We start from the raw sequence: 10,000 nt of genomic DNA on the forward strand, positions 1-10,000 counted from the left end.
TATTTGGACTTTCCCTGATTACATGGCAACAGCTGTTTCCAAAGGAAGGGGGGGTCGTAAACAGCCATTGCCTTTGGCTACAAAACAGTTCAAAGAAAAGATGCCTGGAGGGGGGTCAGGTCCTGCTTCCTCTACGCTTTGTAGATCTCGGGTTTAAGACAAAATCTTCCTGTGGATTACAATAGATCAAAGAAACCGACGTCTTCATGTCGCTTCCCATCCTACACAGTGGAGTTTTACAAGCCTTTTGATTGGTAGGATCAAAGACAGCTTTTGTCTGCTCGCCGGGAACTCATTGAAACACAAAGTTTTGTGATAACTTAGATACAATTATTCTGACACCTCTTGACAAAATTCAGCTAAATTTGTTGGTTTTCTGACATGGACTTGTTTCTTCAGCATTGTCCAGGCGTTTAAGTCAGGACTTTGGGAAGTCCATTCTAAAACCTTCATTCTAGCCTGATTTAGCCATTCCTTTACCACTTTTGACGTGTGTTTGGGGTCATTGTCCTGTTGGAACACCCAACTGCGCCCAAGACCCAACCTCCGGGCTGATGATTTTAGCTTGTCCTGAAGAATTTGGAGGTAATCCTCCTTTTTCATTGTCCCATTTACTCTCTGTAAAGCACCAGTTCCATTGGCAGCAAAACAGGCCCAGAGCATAATACTACCACCACCATGCTGGATGGTAGTAATGGTGTTCCTGGGATTAAAGGCCTCACCTTTTCTCCTCCAAACATATTGCTGGGTATTGTGGCCAAACAGCTCAATCTTTGTTTTATCTGACGACGGATATATAATATATACAGAAGGTCTTATCTTTGTCCATGTGATGTCAGATGAAACAAATATATATATATATCACCAAAAAATAAGAGTTGTAGAAATTATTGGAAACTCAAGACAGCCATGACTTCTTTACAAGTGTATGTAAACTTTTCACCATATATACAGTATATATTATACATATATTGATATTGTCAGGTTGAAACACTGATGACATCTAGTAAACAAGACAAGAGGCAAATAATTAAACAGAGACAGAATTCAATTTGGACTCAATTGAGGAGACACGTCTGGACACACTGTACCCTTGTACAGTATCTCAGCACGCTCTGCCAAAAGATTGCATGCCTCCTTCTTTTATTTTGGCTTTCTCCCCCCACCTGACCACAGCTGCTTCAGAGGGAAGTGGGTCGTAAACAGCGTTGCCTTTGGTTACCGAACAGTTCAAAAGAAGAGGTCGTAAGATAGTTCAAAGAGAGTTCATAAAAAAGTTCAAAAAGAGTTCGTAAAATACTTCAAAAAGAGTTCGTCTGGAAATTGGGCAGATCCTGTCATCTCTCCGCTTTGAAATCACAGTGGAGTTTTGCGAGCCTTCCTCCTGGTAGACCCCAAAGACAGCTCCCGTTCCCCTACCAGGAACTCAATGTAATACAAAGCTTTTGTGATAATTTAGAAACAATTATTCTAACATATATAAAATTCAATAAAATCAACCAAGTCCGGCCTGTTTTCTCTCTTACTCTAGCTCAGTGGGCACTGTAAAAAGTATACTTTTTTTGTCTACTTGCCTCATTATTTTGTTGAAATATATTGCTTATTCTGCATTATTTTTGACAAAAAGGCCATAATACATTTTAAAAAACTGTATATTAATACATAGATATAAAGTTGTTAAAAGATTTTAGACATTGAAAGTAAAACAACATTTTGATTTAACTCATGACACCTACATGATAGGGGCCCTTTCGGATCTTAAGACTAAGTGTGTGTTGTCAATCATAAGGTTGCACTGCGAAAAACGAAAACTTAAAGGCCTACTGAAAGCCACTACTAGCGACCACGCAGTCTGATAGTTTATATATCAATGATGAAATATTAACATTGCAACACATGCCAATACGGCCGGGTTAACTTATAAAGTGACATTTTAAATTTCCCGCCACACTTCCGCTTGAAAACGTCTCGGTAGGATGACGTATGCGCGTGACGTAGCCAGTGAAACAGAGGTATGGCTTCCCCATTGAAGCCAATACGAAATAGCTCTGTTTTCATCTCATTATTCCACAGTATTCTGGACATCTGTGTTGGTGAATCTGTTGCAATTTGTTCATTGCATTATGGAGAAAGAAGCTGAGCAAGCAAAGAAGAAAGTTGTCGGTGCGAAGCGGATATTTTGCGAGGGAAGTCAGCAACACAACACAGCCGGTGTTTGTTTACATTCCCGAAAGATGCAGTCAAGATGGAAGAACTCGGACAACAGAGACTCTAACCAGGAGGACTTTGATTTGGATACACAGACGCGATACCGTGAGCACGTAGCTGCGCTTCCAAACATTTGATCGCTTGCTATAACTAGCTCGAGCTAGTAGCTAGGAGCTAGGTGTTTGTTATGCGGGATTAATTTGTGGCATATTAAATATAAGCCTGGTTGTGTTGTGGCTAATAGAGTATATATATGTCTTGTGTTTATTTACTGTTGTAGTCATTCCCAGCTGAATATCAGGTCCCACCCAAAGCGCTCCCAAACATTTGATCGCTTGCCCGTACGTGCGTGTCATGTACGTAACTTTGGTTAAATATATAAGCTTTATGAACCTTGGGTTAGGTGAACGGTCCTTTGGGCTGAGTGATTGTGTGTGTTGTGCAGGTGTTTGAATTGTATTGGAGGGTTATATATACGGGATCCCGTCCATATAACTAGCTCGAGCTAGTAGCTAGGAGCTAGCATAACAAACACCTAGGTGTTTGTTATGCGGGATTAATTTGTGGCATATTAAATATAAGCCTGGTTGTGTTGTGGCTAATAGAGTATATATATGTCTTGTGTTTATTTACTGTTGTAGTCATTCCCAGCTGAATATTAGGTCCCACCCGCGCGCTTCCAAACATTTGATCGCTTGCCCGTACGTACGTGTCATGTTAAATATATAAGCTTTATGAACCTTGGGTTAGGTGAACGGTTCTTTGGGCTGAGTGAGTGTGTGTGTTGTGCAGGTGTTTGAATTGTATTGGCGGGTTATATATACGGGATCCCGTCCATATAACCCGCTCGAGCTATAACTAGCTCGAGCTAGTAGCTAGGAGCTAGCATAACAAACACCGAGGTGTTTGTTATGCGGGCTTAATTAGTGGCATATTAAATATAAGCTGTGGCTAATAGAGTATATATATGTCTTGTGTTTATTTACTGTTGTAGTCATTCCCAGCTGAATATCAGGTCACCCCCGCCTCTCACAGCATCTTCCCTATCTGAATCGCTTCCACTGCCCTCTAGTCCTTCACTTGCACTTTCCTCATCCACAAATCTTTCATCCTCGCTCAAATTAATGGGGAAATTGTCGCTTTCTCGGTCCGAATCTCTCTCACTTCTGGCGGCCATCATTGTAAACAATAGGGAACTTTGCGGATATGTTCAACTGACTACGTCACGCTACTTCCGGTAGGTGCAAGCCTTTTTTTTATCAGATACCAAAAGTTGCGATCTTTATCGTCGTTGTTTTATACTAAATCCTTTCAGCAAAAATATGGCAATATCGCGAAATGATCAAGTATGACACATAGAATAGATCTGCTATCCCCGTTTAAATAAAAAAATGTCATTTCAGTAGGCCTTTAAGACTGGAAGAGTTTAAACAATACAAACACATTTTTTCAAGATTCACGACCAACACGTATTTCATATAAATACCTACAAAATGTGATTAGGTGTTTTGAGAGGTTTAACAGAAACATGTTTGTGGAAGTCGCTTCCTAGCAGTCCCACCGTCAGGAGCCAAGCGTGCAGGTTTTAACAAGGTTTTAATAAACATAGGTTTTTTTCACAAAACTTTTCTCCAGCAGAACGCGAACTTTCAGTCACGTCCGTATCCTCTCTCTCTCTCTCTGCTCCCGGCTGCTCACTGTTAAAGACAACAGGTGATTAGATTACCACGTACCACCTGTGAAATCTAATCACCTGCCAGCTGTGTCTCGCCGTCAGCACATGCCCCGCCCCTATCCGATGGTGCTCCGCCCTCAACACCATCGACAGAGGCGGTGACCTTTGCTCCTGCAGGCGCGCTGATCACACTCTCCCTCCACAATGTTGTTTACCCTTGCAATTTATCACGCGGTGTGCCTCTGTTTCAAGAATCTCATAAATATTTGGACAAGCGGCCATATGCTAAATTATTCAACCCCCCCTTTGAAACTTTGACAAATAAATACAATGTTCACCGGCTTTAAAACGGCAAAATAAATGCCCGAGTCCATTACCTGATATGAGGCCAAAAGGTAATATTTGTTTATCTGCAATGTTTGCACACCAGGTATTTGGACGACAACATCAGGACTCACATCAGGAACCCACGACAGAACTTGAAGGATGACGAAACCTTTATAGAAAGCAACAAAATGCATGGTGAGGAAAAACACACCGTTGTATGTGCGCTAACACTTCTTGTGCCGCATCACCCAAACACCACCTTCACAGACATGTGTCTCACACTAATAACTGGTGCTAATAACTGGTGTCCATGCATTGATTTGCAGCCATTAATGGTTTGGTGTATGCCAACCTCAACGGCTTGAACATGGAGGTCGGCGATAAGGTCTACTGGTACCTGATGGGGATGGGCAACGAGGTGGACATACATGGTGTACACTGGCATGGTCATAGTGTGGAATATAAGGTAAGTCACATCACAATGTACACTGTCACAATTGGGAACTGGGATCTGCGATATGGCCTGAAGTCTATATGGCGATATACAGTATATATATATATATATATATATATATATATATGTATATATATATATATATATATATATATATATATATATATATATATATATATATATATATATATATATATATATATATATATATATATATATATAATTGTATTTTTTTAATACACTGTACCACTTTGAGGTTAGTATGTCCGCTCCGGACAAAGCTACGAACAATGGGAGACCAGGCTTTCTGCTCCGCCGCTCCCAGTCTGTGGAACGCTCTCCCTGACCACCTGAGGGCACCACAGACTGTGGATGCTTTTAAAAAAGGCTTAAAAACCCTTCTATTTAAAAAAAAGCCTTTTTTTTTTTTAGATATATGCATACTAGTTCTAGCTATTAGGCTGTTCTAGTTTTTATTTTTATTTATTTTTATTATCATTTTTTTAATACACTGCAGCACTTTGAGGTTAGTCTGTCCACTCCGGACAGACTAACCTCCTCCAACCTCAGAGGACAAAGCTACGAACAATGGGAGACCGGGCTTTCTGCTCCGCCACTCCCAATTTGTGGAACGCTCTCCCTGACCACCTGAGGGCACCACAGACTGTGGATGCTTTTAAAAAAGGCTTAAAACCCCTTTTTTTTTTTTTTCAATTTTTTTTTTTTTTAGATATATGCATACTAGTTCTAGCTATTAGGCTGTTCTAAATTTAATTTGTTTTAATTTTTATTATGAATGATATATATATATATTTATTTATATATATATATATATATATATATATATATATATATATATATATATATATATATATATATATATATATATATATATATATATATATATATATATATATATATATATATATATATATATATATATATATATGTATATAAATAAATGAGGGGTTTTCCTCAATCCTCAGGAGATTTTCTCCTGAGGATTGAGGAAAACCCCTCATGAAACAGGCCTGTAGAGATTAAATAGTCTTGTGATTTTTTTCCCCACACATAATATATATATACAAGTCTTATTTTTTGGATGTAGTGATTGGAGCACATACTTGTTGGTCACAAAAAAACATTCATGAAGTTTGCTTCTTTTATGAATTTATTATGGGTCTACTGAAAATGTGAGCAAATGTGCTGGGTCAAAAGTATACATACAGCAATGTTAATATTTGCTTACATGTCCCTTGGCAAGTTTACCTGCAATAAGGCACTTTTGGTAGCCATCCACAAGCTTCTGCTTGAATTTTTGACCACAAAATTGGTGCAGTTCAGCTAAATGTGTTGCTTTTCTGACATGGACTTGTTTCTTCAGCATTGTCCACACATTTAAGTCAGGACTTTGGGAAGGCCATCCTAAAACCTTCATTCTAGCCTGATTTAGCCATTCCTTTACCACATTTTACATGTGTTTGGGGGTCATTGTCCTGTTGGAACACCCAACTGCGCCCAAGACCCAACCTCCGGGCTGATGATTTTAGCTTGTCCTGAAGAATTTGGAGGTAATCCTCCTTTTTCATTGTCCCATTTACTCTCTGTAAAGCACCAGTTCCATTGGCAGCAAAACAGCCCCAGAGCATAATACTACCACCACCATGCTTGACGGTAGGTATGGTGTTCCTGGGATTAAAGGCCTCACCTTTTCTCCTCCAAACATATTGCTGGGTATTGTGGCCAAACAGCCCAATTTGTGTGTCATCTGACACCACATGGACAAAGATAAGACCTTCTGGAGGAAAGTTCTGTGGTCAGATGAAACAAAAAACGGCCACTCTACCCACTACGCCATGCCGCCCCCTAAAACCATCAGCCTAAAACCTAAAATCATCAGCCCGGAGGTTGGGTCTTGGGCGCAGTTGGGTGTTGGGTGACCCCAAACACACCTCAAAAGTGGTAAAGGAACGGCTAAATCAGGCTAGAATGAAGGTTTTAGAATGGCCTTCCCAAAGTCCTGACTTAAACGTGTGGACAATGCTGAAGAAACAAGTCCATGTCAGAAAACCAACACATTTAGCTGAACTGAACAGTTGTTGGTAAGTATAAAGTGCATGGCACAGTTTTGTCACTGCCACGACCAGGAAGAAAACGCAAGCTATCACCCGCTGCTGAGAGAAAATAGTTTTGCAAAGTTTTGCATCGCCGTGGACTGAGAGGCCACCATGCAAGAAGGAAGCCCTTGCTTCAGAAGCCACACCTTAAGGCTTGTCTAAATTTTGTTGCTGATCGCATGGACAAAGATAAGACCTCCTGGAGGAAAGTTCTGTGGTCAGATGAAACAAAAATGGAGCTGTTTGGCCACAATACCCAGCAATATGTTTGGAGGAGAAAAGGTGAGGCCTTTAATCCCAGGAACACCATGCCTACCGTCAAGCATGGTGGTGGTAGTATTATGCTCTGGGCCTGTTTTGCTGCCAATGGAACTGGTGCTTTACAGAGAGTAAATGGGACAAAGAAAAAGGAGGATTGAGGGTATAGGAAGACAGCCATGACATGATATTCTTTACAAGTGTATGTAAACTTTAGACTGCGACTGTATATATACTGTATATTGTTTATATCGTGCAACCCTAATTCATAATATCACAAGTTCCACAATGTCATGTGTACTTTTTTCTCCAGCTGGGCGGAGGCCCGCATACTACTGATGTCTTCCAGCTTTTCCCAGCCACCTTCCAGGTAAAGCTGACACTCCAATTGGGTGCAGCAGCATTTCCCCGGAAAAAAAACGACTTAAATTTGCTGTTGTCGTCTTTACGCCTACGTTTTGTCTCCTACCTTCCTGCCTAGACTGTAAAAATGCGGCCGCAGTACCCGGGCACGTGGATGCTGCACTGTCACGTGACCGACCACATCAAGGCCGGCACGGTGGCCACGTACACCGTCAGAGAAAAAGGTAAGGGACGACGGAAAATAGAATGTGTATAGTGGATTTTTATTTATTTGTTTTTATTTTTTAGCGGCGAGGAGTAAGTTCCATGGTTGAGTATTTGAAGAAAAAGGATCAGACATGTTTTATTTCAGCTTATTAGAATGCCTTGGAACACTGGTGATAACAGTCATTGGGCAGCAGGGGGCACTCTGACTACAACTATAAAGAATCACCTGGAAGTATCTCAAGTCTAAAGATGTTTGAAATGAATCAATAGGTATCTTTTTTTTCCCCTTACCAAATAAAGTTAATTTGAAATATAATTTTCTACTTCTGCAGGATATCATCGTTGTGTGTTATTAGTTGCTTCATTACCCGTTGTGATGCCTTTAACATAATCCCTTTGTCAGAATACCTCGGAATAAACCGCCTATAATAATAATAATAATAGTAGATTTTATTTGTAAAAAAAAAAAAAAAAGTACTTTACATTGAGTAAACAACCTCAAAGTGTGACAGTGTATTAAAAAAAATAAAAATAAAATGATAGCTCAGTGATGAGTTGAAGACATGTACTTCTTTGTTAAGGTTGAAGAAAACCTTGAAAGGTGAAATAATTGAAAATTATAAAATATAGTAACAATTACTTTCATCCCATTGATTTTTTTATTTATTTTTCAACGTTGATGTTCCAGGTAATCTTATTTTCAGTGGAGGTATAGGATGGGCAAATATAAGCTTTTGCTTCAGCCTATTCCTTTTTTGGTCATTGTTTTTATTTTATTTTATTTTTGTGTGTAAATGTGTATGATTGTTAAATATGTATAATCTGTACTGTTAAACTGGTCACACAAAATGGTTAATGGTTGATTATATGACCGAAATAAACTTATTTCATTCATAATAAATATAAATAAAAATAAAATTTAGAACAGCCTAATAGCTAGAATTAGTATGCATGTATCTAAAAAAAAGGCGCTTTTTTTTTTTTTTTTTTTTAAAAGAAGGGTTTTTAAGCCTTTTTCAAAAGCATCCACAGTCTGTGGTGCCCTCAGGTGGTCAGGGAGAGCGTTCCACAGACTGGGAGCGGCGGAGCAGAAAGCCCGGTCTCAAAATTGTTCGTAGCTTTGTCCTCGGAGGTTGGAGGAGGTTAGTCTGTCCGGTGTATTAAAAAAAATACAAATAAAATGATAATAAAAAAATATAAAAAATAAAAACTTGAACAGCCTAATAGCTAGAACTAGTATGCATATATCTAAAAAAGGCTTTTTTAAAAAGAAGGGTTTTTAAGCCTTTTTTAAAAGCATCCACAGTCTGTGGTGCCCTCAGGTGGTCAGGGAGAGCGTTCCACAGATTGGGAGCGGCGGAGCAGAAAGCCCAGTCTCCCGTTGTTCGTAGCTTTGTCCTCGGAGGTTAGTCTGTCCGGAGCGGACATACTAACCTCAAAGTGCTACAGTGTATTAAAAAAAATAAAAATAAAATGATAATAAAAAAATAATAAAAATAAAAACTTGAACAGCCTAATAGCTAGAACTAGTATGCTTATATCTAAAAAAGGCTTTTTTTTAAAAGAAGGGTTTTTAATTCTTTTTTAAAAGCATCCACAGTCTGTGGTGCCCTCAGGTGGTCAGGGAGAGCGTTCCACAGATTGGGAGCGGCGGAGCAGAAAGCCCAGTCTCCCGTTGTTCGTAGCTTTGTCCTCGGAGGTTGGAGGAGGTTAGTCTGTCCGGAGCGGACATACTAACCTCAAAGTGCTACAGTGTATGAAAAAAAATAAAAATAAAATGATAATAAAAAAAATAAAAAAATAAAAACTTGAACAGCCTAATAGCTAGAACTAGTATGCATATATCTAAAAATTTTTTTTTTTTTTTCCAAAAGAAGGGTTTTTAAGCCTTTTTTAAAAGCATCCACAGTCTGTGGTGCCCTCAGGTGGTCAGGGAGAGCGTTCCACAGACTAGGAGCGGCGGAGCAGAAAGCCTGGTCTCCCATTGTTCGTAGCGTTGTCCTTGGAGGTTGGAGGAGGTTAGTCTGTCCGGAGCGGACAGACTAACCTCAAAGTGCTACAGTGTATTAAAAAAAATAATAATAGAAATAAAAAAAATACAAAAATAAAACAGCCAAATAGCTAAAACTAGTGTGCATACATCTAAAAAAAAGGCTTTTTTTTAAAGAAGGGTTTTTAAGCCTTTTTTAAAAGCATCCACAGTCTGTGGTGCCCTAAGGTGGTCAGGGAGAGCGTTCTACAGACTGATTTAGATTCCCGGCATCGGCGTGAACGAGACCTTTCCGACGGTGTAACATATGTGGGAGTTCGTTGGCCGGTTTGCCGCGTAGTGGCGGTAAGAGAAACGTGCGGAAGAATAATAATAATAAAGTTAGAAGTATGAGCCATACA

The 10,000-nt window shown here is 39.4% G+C and overlaps 1 protein-coding gene across 1 annotated transcript in view; it reads left to right on the top strand.

The window, feature by feature from the left end:
* The window catches only part of LOC133634972 (ceruloplasmin-like), a 17,766-nt gene extending 9,823 nt beyond the window's left edge, over positions 1-7,943 (top strand). Inside the window, exons 6-10 of the mRNA XM_062027632.1 lie at positions 4,314-4,405; positions 4,537-4,676; positions 7,353-7,409; positions 7,521-7,626; positions 7,691-7,943. Of these exons, the coding sequence (XP_061883616.1) occupies positions 4,314-4,405; positions 4,537-4,676; positions 7,353-7,409; positions 7,521-7,626; positions 7,691-7,716 (421 nt within the window). The 3' untranslated portion in view covers positions 7,717-7,943. The remainder of the gene's footprint in view (positions 1-4,313; positions 4,406-4,536; positions 4,677-7,352; positions 7,410-7,520; positions 7,627-7,690) is intronic.
* The last annotated feature ends 2,057 nt before the right edge of the window (positions 7,944-10,000 follow it).

Source organism: Entelurus aequoreus, linkage group LG19, assembly GCF_033978785.1.
Source record: "Entelurus aequoreus isolate RoL-2023_Sb linkage group LG19, RoL_Eaeq_v1.1, whole genome shotgun sequence".
NCBI classification, from domain to species: Eukaryota; Metazoa; Chordata; class Actinopteri; order Syngnathiformes; family Syngnathidae; genus Entelurus; species Entelurus aequoreus.